Source organism: Manacus candei, unplaced genomic scaffold (genome assembly GCF_025592945.1).
Source record: "Manacus candei isolate 608988 ecotype Guabito, Panama unplaced genomic scaffold, ASM2559294v1 h1tg000034l, whole genome shotgun sequence".
In the NCBI taxonomy this organism is placed as follows: Eukaryota; Metazoa; Chordata; class Aves; order Passeriformes; family Pipridae; genus Manacus; species Manacus candei.
In genome coordinates, this window is record NW_026138082.1 from 2,335,106 (window position 1) to 2,351,069 (window position 15,964).

Sequence of the window (15,964 nt, forward strand, 5' to 3'; positions counted from 1 at the left end):
TCAGTTAGGCTGGTGTTTAGAAATCCTTTAACTCAACATTTCTCAAGATGTTTTCCCCCATTTTCTAGTTCCTCCCTCTGTCTTTTGAGTGAAATCTAGTATTTAAGCCTCTTTCCTAAAAAAGACTTGGACATAACACAGTGCTCACTTGAGGACAGTTAAAGTTAGATTTACTACTGCCCTTTCCCTTTGTGCTCTCCTTGCACATCCTGTGGATTTTCTCCAGCCTTTCTTCCTTGCAAAATAACCCAGAGAGAAGTCTGTAGGAAAAGTCTGCAGTGATGGCCTCGAAAATATGTTCTTAAAAAAAAAAAAATTTTGGAGGCAGTTGTCCAACTGTGCAAAAAAATCTCTGGTAGATGTGTTATTTCAGTTGGTGATCAAATCATCTTATTATTGAATCAAAAGAAATGTATATGATACATTTATTAAGTGTCAGCTGCATTGCTATCAGTATGGACTTGGTTCTTAGGTAAATGTTTGAGTGCTTTTATTTTATATAATAACCAATATATAAATCACATTTAAATCTAAACTTACTAATATGAATAAAAGTTTACGGGAAAAATTTAATAAATTCTCATACAATGTTTGGCTTCAAACATTTTTCACCTGTTTCAGTTCACATCTGTTTTTGGCTAGATTGTAATGTCATGGTGGTTCACATAAATTCTTTCATGTCTCTCATAATGGCGAATTATGGTTCCTCTTTTCAGAAGAGTATGAAGAACAACCTTCAGAATTAGTATCAGATTCTGCTCCTCTCCTGCCAGAAGGACCAACAGAAGCAGAGGAAGGTTCTCTGACATTAGATAAGGTAACAATTTGAGAAGGAAGGATTCTGTAAGTAGTGTTATATTGTATGTCTTGTGTACACATGGACTGTATTAATTTTTGATCTTTTTTGTAAGAATTTCTTATGTGTAGACCTCGTTCCAGGCAAGCAGGTAGATTTTCAGCAGCAGTCTAATGTTTGTCTTGTGTGGAATCAGGTGTTCTGTCATTTGGCAATTAAATATCCTGCTTACTTACACCATTGTAATGAGGGCCAAATCTCCCATTGACTCCAAGGTTTACAGAAGTATCTCTTACAGCTACCTGATGTAAATCATGGTTGAGGAAACAATATGGATTTGTCAAAACCTGACATAATTTCAGGTGCTTGACTGTCGTTCTTGGAATATGCATTGCCCACATATTCTTCAGATTTTCAACCATGAAATTTCCTTATCTATGGAGTTACTTAGGAAAGAGCTGGGATGTTTTTCTCTTGGGAGTTTTCCAGTTCTTGTAATATCCTAATTAAAGATACACAATGTGATCATGAAGCCTTTATACCATATGAGGAGATATGCTTCATCGAAATGTGCTTACTTGTCGGTGGCTCTTTCTGTTTAAAAGCTGCTGATGGGTCTCCAGTATGAGTGGCTGCACCTATCCTGTATGTTGCTTAGGAGGGTGAACTTCATAGTTTGGAGGAGCAAAGGTAATAAAGGCTTTTGCCTTGACACTATCTACTATCTCTCCACTTCCACCATATACTTATACTGGGTTGCAATTGCATATGGCAGTATGTTGTTGCTTACATGCCACATACTATACTGTGTGCATAAGCATTCCTGTTTCTGTGATTTTAGTTAAAATACAGTATGTGCAGAAGGACAAAGAAACAGGACCCGGTTTTTAGTCCAAGAAAAATTGAGCATTTGATTTTTATTAGGGTTTTCTTTTCTGAGCTTTAGAGATTCTACTATGTGCAAAGCAGGCCACTTGATTCTCACTTCACTAGAAGGAGATTAGAAACTGCATAGCTTGTATCCCTTCTGTGAAATAAGACTGATGTTTGTTTTAAAACATGGGATAATTTGTAAGCAAAAAAATAAAAAGATAAAAATTAGGTCAATAACTGTTAGAATTTAAGGAATTTTTATTTCAAAATATTTGTATCCTTAATAAGTGTACTTTTCACAACTATTCATTTATTTGTGTTACTAACATAACTACTTAAAAGTGAGTTTTGTTCAGATTCTTTCAGATTATTTGACTTTTCCACATACTTTTCTAAAATTGAATCTAATATTTTATGTCTGATTTGCAAGACTCAAAACTACTCTGTGTTACTTTGTTACAATTTTGGGGATTTTTTTTCAGATGATCTATCTAATTATAGGACTGTTTAGGTTGGAAAAGACATTGCAGTGTTCAAGGTTAAAATACTCAATGCTGTTTCTACTAACCTTTTTTGTGTAGCTTCTGTTTTTAGCAGGTGAATAGAGAGAGGTAGCATTTAATAAATTATTGAGTACAGATTACTCACTTGGAAGTTTTCTTGAAGCCAACTGCTATAAATTGAATTACTAAGTGTTTTGTCTCTAACTATACTTGAAAAATGGAATTAATCACTGCACCAAGTAGTAATAATTAATCTGAAGTATCTTTTACCTCTTTATAGCTGAGAAACTCATAGCCAAACCATTGTCCAGGAGAGACAAGGGTGCATTACTTCCAGGTACTGTCAGTAAAGGCAGACTCTAACAAATATGGGAAAAATTGTGTTACTGAAGATTTCTTTCATTTGTTGTCTATGTTGCTAGAGGCAAGGAAGGTATCCCAGAGGGAATATGTTGCTATAATCATCCAGTTTCACTTGTACTCAGGTTAGAAAAGAGAAAAGTGCTAAGACACCTGTTGTTATTAGACTTGATCATTGTTATCCACATCTTTTTTTCTGTTTTTATCTAGTAGAATTCTAGTCAATTTACTGCATAAAAATACTTTTATGTGCACTGATATTACTAACATTTGCAACTAGTACTTGTTATTCAGCTTTGTGAGAAGTTAGCTTTGTGAGAATTAGTTCTGATTGCTTATAATTTTTCAAGTGTCTGTGGTTGACATTTTTCTAACACTAGGTTTTGTATTACTAGAGTACTTTTTTACTAACACTCGGTTTTAGTAATTTTTAATTGAAATGCTCTTTACTTGGATTCTACTTGTACTTTGAGTTAAATTGACTCCATATTTAATAATTAGTTGGAATTTTGTAGTAGTCTGTATAGTACATATAGAAATTCAAAAGATACAATGAAGCAAATGTACAATGACTGTCCAAAACAAAGCAAATACGTTGCTTTTTATCTTGCACAGCAGCTGAGGGCACTACAAAATCGTGAAGAGCCCAGAGGAAAGTTATGAAATATTTACAAGTCCTGGAAAAAATTATATAAGAGGATATACTTACAAGTGGAGAGAGCATATAAAGTAGTACCTGATGTGAATTGGATGCACTCTTCTTTCTTTTATTTTTCTTTTCCTCCTGCTGTTAAACAAGATCAGGGAACATTAATCTGCAATGGAGCACATCTAATTGGTAGAAGGAAATTTTTGTTTATGCCTTGATAAACCTACTACAAGACACTATTAAATGTATGTGCTTAGAGATTAATTGCTTTAATAACGCATTTTAGGCTGAGGTAATGGCTGAAATTCCAAAAAGCATCTGAATAAATGGGAAATGCAAATCTGACTGATTTTTAAATTTCAAGTCACATCAACACCAAATAAATCATCAAAAAGATAAGACAGTTGAATCAAATTATGAATCTAACCTCTGTAAGACTTGTGATGCCTTGAAGTGTAGTGGGTTTACAAAAGCAACAGAGTTCTGCTTAGAAGAAACAAATTGTCCTAAATGTTTGTCAACATGAATGAAAGTTCTACAGTGCTTTGGCTTTAGGCAGTACTGGATACTTCTGAGACAAAGCTGCTAAGGTGACCACTGAGGGGGCTGATCAGTTATGGCAGTTCCTGTCTTGCAGTAGTGACACAGCAACTTTTCTTCCTATTCCTTACATTTTTTTTTCAATATAAGACCAGATAAAAGGAAATACCAATTTCTTTTACATGGGAAATAAGAAAAATCATTACTTTGTAATACCTACGTGTTTTGTTTGGTTGGGGTTTTTTGTTTCTTTTTTAATCCAAATATATTTTAATTAATAATTAAGTTTTTGTTTAAGTTGTTACCACAAGCAGGAAAATATAATTCATTCTTTGGTTGTGTTTTGTTTTTGTCCACGAGCATGTTTTCCCTAATATTTAGTTATACCTAGGTTTGCTATATTATTCTTTCTGGGGTTTTTTGGAGGATTGCTCAAATATTTAGCTCTGTTAAGCCTGCGAAACAGTTACTGTGAAAATCATTATAGAAATTACCTGTGAGATTTTGCTACCACACAAGACTAAATAGGGCACTTAAAATGTTGAATATGACTATGGTTTTAATTACTGAGAATACCAGATAGTCTAATTAAAAATAGTTTTCCAACTGCAGATATAACAAATGCATATCTAGCTAATCATCAGAGCTTTATGAGTGAATAAAGTGGAATTATTAACATTAGAAGAGGGTGTAATACTCAAGATCCAATATTAGTCTTTGCAAATAATTAAAAAAAAGGCTGTAGTTCAAAGGACTTGCTTTCAAAATTCTTTCTACCATCAGCTTTGCATTCGTAACATAATAATTTTATGCAAACCTTGTTTTCCTGCCTTATGGGTTACTTAACTCCTGTGCCACAAAATTAGGTCATAATCATCTTTAATTACAACATACCTCTAAACTGCCAATAGAAATTTCATGGAGTGAAGGTGTCGCTGCACTGATGAAGATTTCCAAGAAATAAAGACAGACTTATCATCTGACTGCTCCAGTAAATGTGCTGTTTCCAGGTTCCTTAAGATGAAAGTGGAAAGGACAGGAATTCAGATAGGGAAGAAACAAGAATGTGGGTTTTGCAAAATTTTGGCAAATTAGAAGCATTTCAAAGTTGATAGTATGGGGGGTTTTTACTAGAAATTTTCCGTTGTCTATAAAATCTTGGGAATATGTTTCATAATTTTAAGGTGGCCTACCACTCACTACATAAAATGCATTCTAACTATTAAGTATGCAATTCCACATTACATGATAATAGTAGGAAGTAGTAATAGACAAAAACAAAATTTAATTTAATTTAAAATTTTCATTAAAAGTGTAAGAAAATAGTCTTTCTAGTATATTTATCTTTGAAAAATTATACCAAGATGTAAAATAATGGTCATAAACATCAAAAGGGTTGCTGTCAAAAACCACATTATTATTGCACAATTTGGATAATCTGCCCAAAGATCATCACAACTTGATTCCATGTCTATTTAAATAAAGTTTGGGATTATCACTGTTCACATAAATAATTCATACTCTCACTCTTCTTCCCCTAGAGAAGGTTGTTGTCAGACTTTGTGAATATTTAGCCCACTATGTCTGAAACTAACTTGCCAAGCAACTGACGCTTTTCCCCTGGGCTTGAGCTCCTTCTGTATGTATGTGTTTGTGGGCTCAAAAATTTTTTATGAAATCTAAAACTTTAAAAAGCATAGAAAACTTGTTTTTCCTTTCCAAAAATAGTAGCTAGAAATTTTTCTATTAGCGTAATCAAAAACTTTTATTTTAGAGTTTGTGCAGTTTCTATTTTCTATAATGGTGCCTTTCTTCAGTTTACTGGGAAACACTTCAGTGACTGATTACCTTTTAGGAAGAGGAGGAGGGAATAGGAAGATGTGATTATGATAATGAGGGAAACACTGAGAAATTAATACAATGAAACTCTTGCAGTGAATAGAGCTGAAGACTTTCGACACATCGCGAAGTGTGTTCATTTTCAAGGTTCAGAGAGGTTGCAGCTATTAAAAAAAGCAATATTCAATTGAATTAGAATGTATTATAGTGAAGTTTGTAAGTCTGGGCTTCATTCATTGCTAATATGATTACAGATCTCTCTTTCTGAAAGTATTGATGTCTAGGCTGAAAGAAACTATGCTTTTCTAGAATTGGTCTGCAAAGCTGCTGTGTAGTCTTCCACATAAATTGTTGAATGGCATTATGAAATAGATATATCTTTACAAATCCTACTTTCAAAGTAGTAATGACTTTGATTATTCTTTAAGAAATCCTCCTTTTGAAGGAAATGTTACTGTGGCACCATCTTATGAGGAATGGGCCATTTTTCTGAAAGGTTACCCAACATTAACATATTTTAGCTTTTGAGTTCTGTAGTTTCCTATTTCTTGGTGTTCTGTTTTCCCTTTAAAATACAGTTTTTACTGTTCAAGTTAGTGTTATAGAATCATAGAATGCTAAGGTGTTGGAATAGAGCAGAGTAGAGGGGGAGAATCACCTCTTTGAACCTGCTGACCATGTTCCTTTTGATACCCAGGAGACAGTTGGCTTTCTGGGCTGTGAGCACACACTGCCAGCTCATGTTGAGTTTTTCATCAACCATCACCCCCAAGTCTTTCTCTGCAGGGCTGCTCTCAATCCACTTCTCCACCCAACATGTGTCAAGGATTTGCCATGACCTGTTTATAGGACCTAGACTTCTCTTTGTTGAACTTCATGAGGTTTGCATCAGCCCACCTCTTAAGGTCCTTCTGGATGGCATCCCTTCCCTCCAGTGTGTGACTGCACCTGCAAGATGAATTACCCTTTCTTAAGCATGTGTGTTACTACTTTGTAAGCTGGTAGCTATGCGTTGTGTCTCAAAAAATGTTTATGCCTCTGTCTATAGTATTTAAGAAAGAGAAGGTATCTGGTTTATAAGCAAATAATTATCTGTTAGGGGAAAAAAAGAAGAGATTAAATAGTCATTTACTGTAAGTGCCCAGTCTGTTTAAAGGTAGGAAGAATCAGGCTGAACCACTGAACTGGTCAAACAGAACCAAAAATACTGTTGAGGGACACATATTACTAAGATAGCTCTCACTAGCAAGCTAGCTTCTCTCTTCCCCACATTTTCTCCTTGGGTCCTCATAACCTCTTTCTGAAGAGAATTAAACTATTTTTATGCAAATCTTAGGCAAAGCTGTGACCACAGATAAATTCCCAAAGGCCGAGACTTCAAGACTGAAAACAACTGCTCTAAACCATACTGCTTCAGTCTGAAGTATCTTGTCTCCACTCTTCCTCCTCCTCCTCCTCCTTTTGTTGTCCCTCAAATACTCATCTTGTGGATTTGATTTCTGACATACAGTATTCGTCAAGCCATGCTTACAGTTTTCACCCACCAGATTTTTCCTTTTGTGCAGAAGATAGAAATACATGCCAATGTCTGTGGTATACAGAACCATTGTTCCACTAGATGATCACAACTAAGTTAATACTGTTAGGCATAAGGGTTAGAACCCGGTCAATCTGATTTAGATAGAATTGTTCTTAAAAATGCTAGAAAGGGGAAAAAAGCAATTATAAGTTAATTGCATTTTAAATAGGAAAGTCTTGGCAAAAGACATATATGTAATTCTGCTAGCAAAGATCCCTGCCAGTTGTTCATTTAATCAGGAAGTGTGTGGACGGGTGCAGAATAGCAAGAAAGAAAATGATGAGTGTGGTGTCACCACATCTCTCTCAAACTTGACTTGTTATAACAGTTTTGTCAGGAGGCATCAGCAGAGTTCTGAGGAGTTAAACACATGACTATGAGTCTTTTATCCATGGACTGTGTAATAGAAAACAAAATAAAAACTGAATACCGAGTCTGAAAGACTAGTCTGAAAAGGCAGAGAGACATGTTCATTCTTGCCATCTCTAATCCAGTGAATCTTTTATTAGATCAAGTTATGTAGAAACAACTTTTATGAGAGAGTTCCTCTCTGCAGAGTAGGCTACAGAGCAAGCTCATTTGCTGTCATGGCTTGGATCACCTGAATAGATCTTCTGCAGCACTCCATTCTGTCCATCTACCTCTTAGTCTGTCAGAGAACCTCTGCAGACCATCAGTCTTAGTAACACCTCTGCACAGCCTAGAGGAAAGTACTGCCAAAGATGTAGACTTGGGATGAGACTTTGGCACTAGTATTTCCTTTAGATGTCCTCTGCTGCAACTTCTGCTAGGAAGTATGTTCTGATATATCCGATTGTTTCCATGAGTTGCACAGGGAGGGTTTACTGCTTGACTTACTGGTGTGAATTCTACAGCAGGGATTAGGAACTTGATATACTTTTGTGTATTTTGCCTTTACTTGTATTGCCTTGGTTGCTTCTTGTGTGGCATCACAGAGAATAGTAAGTATGAAAAAAAAATGTGCTGTAAAGCAAGCAAGCCTTTTAGAAAAGGAAAATATGTATTGTGTTACAATTTTTATGATCATAAGCAAAGCAAAGGAAACTTCAGAAAATCCAAGCTTCTGCAGTTGATATGAACTGATGTTCTCTTCTCCTTCTGGTGGATTGTTTCTCTCAAAGGATAGAGAATTAGAATATGGCAACAAAATAGAACACCATTAGTGGCACTCTACAAAGGAGCTAATTTTTTGTACTATGTTTAGTATTTTTTCTTGCAAACAGAAAAATATGCATAAGTATCAAATATTAGGGTGTTTTCTTTAAAACAAACACTGCCCTAATAATTCTGTATTAATATTTAAGATCTGCAGTCTGGATGAATGTAATAACTAACACCATATCTGGTCCAATGCTAGGTTTACTGAATCTTAGTACAGACATAGTGACAACAGTGCAGAGCCGTTTGGAGCTTCCTTGGAGATCTGCCTGTGTATAACAAGTGGTCAAGAGGTTTCAAAATGGACAAAGATGAGATCAACAGCCTCTTCAGCTCCTCCAAACTCTAGCCTTCTCTGGCTTGCTCCTTACATTGATATGTCCTCAGTGAATTCTCAGCATGTAAATGTTACCACCACCTCCTGAGCCAAATACCTCCTGCCTATTTTTCCAGCCTCCATTTACTCTGCTGTGCTCCTCTTGCTGCTTCATCCCCTTGTTTCACCAGCTCCTGCACCAGCTCCTTGGATCTGCTGCTGATCCCTCTTGTTCCTTCAGTAGTTATTTCTTACATCCCTAGGATGGGAAAAGTAGTTCAAGGAATAGGTTAAGAGGGACACAGAGGTATGTAGTGTAGACAAAAGAAGGTAGCAGCAGTGAGATCTGCTTCAAAAAGATCTAGTACCTAGTTCCCTCTTCATTACATGCTTTAAAGTTTGTAGGAATGAGGTAAGAAACCTATCATACTCAAACACTGCTGTGGAGAATTGGGAGTCATTCTCTACAGACCCTAGGAATTCTCATTAGTTGCCATGTGTGGAGAACACAGCTAGTGGAATGTCTCCAATTGTGTGCTTTTCTTTCCTTGGTACTTATACTAAAGAGCTGTGCTTTAATATGTAAAGCCTATGTGATGAGGTTTTTTGATCATAAGAATTTTCACTTAGGCACATTAATTTAGTGGATCTTTTAATCTTCTAACTGTAAAACAGGTATAATTTTCTGTGTTTATGTGTCTGAAAGTGTTAAAAATCTTAGTCTAGTTTTATAGGAGGTCAGTCTTCTATAGTAGCACTTCAGGGAATTCTACCTCACTGTTCTTTGGAATGGTTTATATTTGATTATAGTATTAGTACAGTGAGGAGATTCTGTAATATTTACTCAAAAAAGAGGGTTAAAAAATGGTCCAACATCATTCACACAGGATTTTCAGAAAAAGATTTTGTTTTGACTGCAAGCGAAGTGAATTCACAATTGTGTATGGCAGGGAACCACAAGGCTGTAAGTGCTGAAGGAAGTATTAATTACTTGGAGTCATTCCCTTTACAACACTCCTTTGTATTTTCATATCAGTGGCATTATATTTCCTTCTTTTGTGTTTACTTTTACCATTGACTTAGTCTCAAGTTTATTGCTGTATTAACAAGGATTTTGTGTGTGAAGTACATGATTTTTCTTCCTAGCTCAGCTAGTTATTGTATTCTAATAGGCTGACTTTTGTCTAAACTATTCCAGCAATCTGTGTTTTTTCAGCAGACTAATTCCAATGACTAATGTTTGAACATGGTTGTTGTGGGCAGTGTGCTCATATGAATTCAGTAAGTCAATGAGAGCTTGATCCTGTTTATTCCCAGTCAGTAGAAAAATATTAAACCAATAAAATAATCTGTTCCTGAAGATTCAGGAAGGGCACTAGCATTTCCTTATGGGAATTCTTGCAGTAATTGTGAGACCTGTTAGAATTAGAAGAGGTTTGTTTGTAGAGGGAGCAAGTTGTATAGAGACCCACTAATTAGGGTGGAAATGAGAGAATTTACTTAAACTTTTCCAGGTTTGGGGGGTCTTCCTAGCCCTGAATTATAAAGTAACCTGGAGTGATTTCAACTACTTTTGAGTTAAACTTGCAGGCTTAAAAAACCCACAGGTTTATCTTGTTAAAACTATGCAATAAGGTGTCTTTTTAGCATTGTGCTTTTAATCTTGTAGGAGCAGAAATAACTTTATTCTTTACAGACCATGTGTATTTTAAGCTGATTTCAAGCAGATTCATAACCATCTGTTTCTACATATACCTGAAAACTGTCTTTTATTTGCAAGTAGCTTTTTTTTTTATAGCAGGGTGCTGTTTCCTTGTTTGTAACCACATAGGAGTTAACATTTTATGGCTGATAGACATTCTTTATCAAACGAGGTATATTCTCTCCTTATTCAGGAAGCTGGTGGGTTTTCTATGCACATGTGTTGGCCCTCTTGTCTGTCTTCTTTTTACCTTCCTGCCTTTTTTTTTTTTCTTTCACAGATGTCACCAGTCATCAGCAAGTCAGGGGACCTAAAATTTGTCTCCAAGCGTGACACAGATAGAGACTCACCTGCAACACAGTAAGCAAGAAATAACTTAAAACAATTTGCAGTGTTTTTTCTACAACTGCTGTTTGAAAACTATGAAAATGTTGGAAGGCTTATTTTGTTTTATCAAGCAAAACAAGAATTAGCTTTAAGATTATCAGTGAGAGCGTGCTTCACACTCGAAATGTGAAATAAGTTACAGTTCGTGTATATCTGCACACACAGATGTGCATACACACTCTATCCTCAAAAAAGCAAGGGCTATAATGTATATGACAATCAAAACTCGGGGATATGACTCAGGATATGGGGCTGTCCGCTGGCATGCCTTAGCTATGTATTAGGATTTATTGCTACAAACTTTAAACTATTTTTGCACCTTCTAAAAATTAATTAATGTGAATTGCGAGAGATTGTCACATTCTAAGAAGGCACAAACCAGCGTCTTTGATGGTGACACTTGTATTTTTTAAAAATCATATCTGTTCATTGCGTGAAAGCTGTAAGCAGATAAGATCTCAGTGTTTTAAATAAGAGCTTCCACAATATCTTTAGCTATTATAACCATTTGTACTTCAAAAGTGTATTTGAAAATACTTCCTGTGTTTCCCATTATATCTGTCACCTAAGAAAAGTTATTTCACTGATTGTTTTCCACACTGGTCCCCTCCCCATATAAATAATCTGTGCATATATGCTGTAGATGCAGATACATATCTGATTTTAACCTGCTTTTAAATTTTAATTTTATATCTCTGTCTGTATCTAGGTTTGAAAATAAGGTGTGAGTGGAAAGTTTAACCCTCATGTATGATGAGGAATGGGCTGTATAACTACACATTGACAGAATTCAGTGTTGAATTTTGGGCATAACTATTCTGATAGTATGTACATTAAGGAAGGAAATGCCTTAAAAGCGTAATTACTGTGATGGTTAATACAGTCTGTTAGAAGTCAGTATCAAAAATTTGGTATGATTCAACTCCATAGTAGAACTTCAGGAAACAACTATTTTGAGTGAGCTTTCCAGGGCATCCACTGAAAAATGTGCCATTGCAGATTAATCATAGAATCATAGAATCAGCTGGGTTGGAAGGGACCTCCGAGATCATCAAGTCCAACCCTTGATCCACTACCACCGTAGTTACTAAATTAAAATGTGGAATCACAAATAATTTAAGCAAATTCAAGAATTTTGAGTCATAACAAATGTGAAATGTTCATTGTAGTGGAAACTAAGACTGTCCTGACAAAGAGGTCACACTGAAGAAATAGAGCCCCAAAACCACTTCAGTTACATTTAGGAAAGGTGAGAGAAGAAACCTACATGCCTGAGTCACTGAAATGTGCTCCCTCCTCCTGAACTATAGGGAGCATCACAAAGATTCCAGTCTGAATTCATGCATGCTCCATGTCATAGTACTTCATAGCAGTGACTGTGTGTACCAAGTTTCTTTCAGAAAAGACTACAAGCTTCTGCCTTATTTTGAGAGCTAAAAGAGAGAAGGATCCTCTGACATTGCTGGTGCTATTAGTTTGACAGATCTCACATATTTCTGTTTATACAGGACAGATTAGATAATAAAACATCTCAGAAACATGGCTGCCTATTTTTCATGAAAAGTCTCTCTTCATTGTTATCAAAAACATGATCTGCAGGGGCTGTGACAGAGCTGTAGTTTTCTTGCTTACTGCAGTTGATGTGTCTGAAATATCCTTAAAAATCACATGCATGCTAGTATTGCCATCTTAACTGGAAAAGTTTTCTATTTTAGCATCTAACAGCAGTATCAACATGACTTGAGGTCCAGTTCAACCTGTATTTAAATAGCTGCTTCACCTAAAACGTACTGTTATTCTTCTGTTTTCTGTGAAAATACCTTAATATCCATGTCACATCTATGTATATGATAGGAATTATGTAGTAAATAAATTTCATAAGAATCAAGTGAGATGTGATTGCCAAGTACATGCTTTCAATATGGAGAAGTGAAACTGTAAACACCTGCACAACTCAGTATGCCAAATGAATGATTGCTGTTTTGCCTTATTAGAGCAGTATTCATTTTGGCCACGATACCTGCTGTAAAAGAAAATGAATGGAAAGTGCTTAAGACATATCTGTCTTTGAGAATTTCTGGATGGAAATTAAAGTTTTGCAGTGGGAAAGCTAAATTTTATGCAAGATGGTAGTAGACTTTTATCTTAGCCAAGCAGTTAACCTATCTTCTGCAGACTCTGGAAGATACAGAGAATTGTCCATATAATAGATGCTCAGTGGTTTCAATCTAAGTGTCTTGTTTTGATACGTCATCGCATCTGATGTTCAAATAATAAAAAGATGAAAATTGCTTCTCAGAATTAGAGTGGCTTTACATTGGAAACCAGCATAGTAACCTCATAGTAACCTTTGAATATTAATGATTAGATACTACTTGTCAATACAGACATTATCTCCTTAGATATATTCCTATTATACAGTTCTGTTGAGCTGCGCAGTTTTGTAGTGCTCTCTGCATGAATTTACACACGACCCAGCTGAACACTCAGTTTGGTACACTGGTACTTACATTACTGAAAAATTATGATTTTTATTCCGCAGTTTCCTTATGCTGCAGTACTTCTCCAGTTATTCTAGAAATCATAACACAGAAGGTTTTAAACTCCAGAACCTTTTCTTTAAGATGTTCCAGTACTAGAGCTGCAGCAATCCACTTATTCATAAATATACAATTTAGTTTTTAAAAAAATTCAAACTATAGGCAGATAGTCATCAGTTCATTAGCAAGGCTGATGTGTAAACATTTTCATGTATAAAATCTGATTACATTAGGACAGTAACACCAACAGTAGAGCACTTGCAGCACCCTTTTTGGGGAAACAGCACACATTACGTTCCTCAGTCTTGATTCATCGATTTGCTTATGCGTTTCAGAAGCATTCAACATAACAGTTCAGGTCATACCAAGACCTCTTTTGCTAGACACAATACAGATTTTGAACAAAGACAGTATCTGCCCTTGAAAGGTTATAGTTAAAGTATTTTTATGAATTTACAGCTGAATAAAGTTACAACTTCTGCCAAGAGTGGAAATTCATGGTAGAAGTGGTGTGACATTGCAAAATCCCTGACATCATGCACAAGACTAGTTAAAGGCATTAACTGGGAAAGATACAGGAGCTTGGTTGATGCTTTTGGCATTGTATGAAGTCTGATAAGCATAGACATTAAAGTTGTTTTTGATTCTGTAAATCTGTCCCCATTCAGGTAAATTAAAATGCAAAAAACTAATCTTATTCTTGTTGAATAAATAAGCCAGGAATCTCTCTTTAATTACAAGTATTTTGATGTCTGAGCTTAGGAATGTAAAAAAAAATAAAAGTCCAATTGCTTTTATGAGAGGAGGAGACTAGTAATTTGTATTTTTTAATTACATCTGTTTACTATTGATCAAGGCAAGCTGATTTTTAAGATCATGAAGAGTTCTTTTCAAGGCAATGCTATGATAAAGTAGACTGGTGGAGTGCTCTCGTATTTTGTCTTCATGGTTTTTCTTTCTTTGTTCTGCTGTGGAACAGTAGTTTTTGTAGTTGTTTCAGCATTGTGCTCAAGGGGACAGGCAGACAATTGCTCTAACACATCAACTGTGGGTGGAAAAAGCTCTAAATTTGGGCTAACTTTGTGTTTCTTTTACTCTTTTTATATCCACCTTCCTCTAGAGGTACAAAGAAAAAGAAGAAAAGGATACAGAGGAATGAGAGAGAAAATCAGCACAACTTAATGAGTCTCGATACTCCTCTATCATCAGTTACAGCTAATGGTGTTGAAAATGAACCTACATCCCATGGGGTGGAATTGAAGAAGAAGAAGAAAAAGGCAGTGAGAGGCTCAAACTTAAGCACAAATGGAAAGACAAATACTGCCTTTGAACCTGAATGCTGGGACGTATAGTCATAATTTATTTCTGAATACTGGTGTGATATTCATTACACACACTGAAGGCTCCAATTTCGGTCTCTCTTCTAGGGTTAACAACAAACAAAGAAATTAAAATACTTAAATATGCAAAATGCCACCTGTTGTGACTTACTGATGGTGTTAACCTGCTTTGGGTGACTTTTGTCCTTGAAATCAACAGTGAGGTTCAGCTCCTCACTGGACTGGAAAAAAACTGAAACTGTCAAATACAACATTTCCTAATTTAATATCTGATTAAACTTTCACTTAGGCATTTCTGTAGGCTGTAGATCAGTCCACTGTGAGCAGAGAATCAAGTGAAAAAGTGTGATCTAGAGCAAAACAAGCTCAACCACTACATATATTATTAAGTTAACATTCTAAAATGTGTTGTAAGTAAAATAGAAGAGTGTTCAGAACGGTAAAATTCCAAAGAAGTGCTGACATTAACGTGTACCTGAAAACGTAAGCTTTTTAAAAATATTTTTCTGACGTCAAATACTCACTTGGACTGCATTTTGCAGCTCTGAAGGGAATTAACCTATGTAACTACACTGTCTTCAGTAGGACTACTCATTCTTATCAAAGTAAATAAGTGTTGCAAATTCCAGACAGTTATATTTTTCAGATGAGGTTTTCTGCACATAGTGAAGATTCATTGGAGTTTTGTCAGAGTTCCTGGCTGCTTTGGCAGCAGTCTTGCCAAAGATACTTTGTTTTTGTCTGAATGAAATATTTCATATCCAACTATGCTGTTTGTTTTACTCATAGTCCTTATTCACTTGTGTCATTAATCTGTTTTTTCACTTGAGTATTATTTTGTGAACTTTTACTGATGACTTCACTAATTATCTATGGTATTAAATAATTTATGTTTTATATTAAATGAAATACTTTCTAGCAGTTAGTGTTGGTATTTTTTCTGGCTGATGATGTCCAGTTTATTTTTACTCTGCTAGGAAATTCTTCCTCCTCCCTCTCTGAAGCAATAAATAACATAAAATTAGAAAGTCCTTATTTAGTAGACAGGGCACTTGATTCCATTAAAAAAAGAAGTGAGAATAACAGTGTTGGGCACTGATGTGTGAAATGCACCCAGATGCAGAGGACTAGTTGCTCTATATTGTAATAACTTTCTTGCACATTTGAAAGGCAGAAAAATCTATAAACTTTTTTCTTTCAAATAAAGCACAGCAGCAAATACTCTTTTTTCACCCCACTAGTAGTTGATATTTGCTAGCAGTCCTAGCTTTACTTTGCTTACAGTATGTGTATGGAGTCCACTCCTAAATAGAGCTTGCTTATATGGTACTGGAAACTTAGTAATGTCTCTTTCCTCAGTC

General features: G+C 35.5%; 1 protein-coding gene across 10 annotated transcripts in view; it reads left to right on the forward strand.

Annotated features, from left to right (window-relative positions):
- Positions 1–15,524, forward strand: part of AHI1 (Abelson helper integration site 1) — a 93,876-nt gene extending 78,352 nt beyond the window's left edge. For 8 of the 10 annotated variants that reach the window (XM_051792496.1, XM_051792495.1, XM_051792497.1 and 5 more), the window contains 3 exons: positions 717–817; positions 10,617–10,696; positions 14,384–15,524. In XM_051792496.1, the coding sequence (XP_051648456.1) occupies positions 717–817; positions 10,617–10,696; positions 14,384–14,615 (413 nt within the window). In that variant the 3' untranslated portion in view covers positions 14,616–15,524. Of the gene's footprint in view, positions 1–716; positions 818–1,401; positions 1,694–2,452; positions 2,510–10,616; positions 10,697–14,383 lie in introns of those variants that run through there. The other 2 variants (XM_051792505.1, XM_051792504.1) reach the window with 2 other exon arrangements.
- Positions 15,525–15,964: the final 440 nt, after the last annotated feature.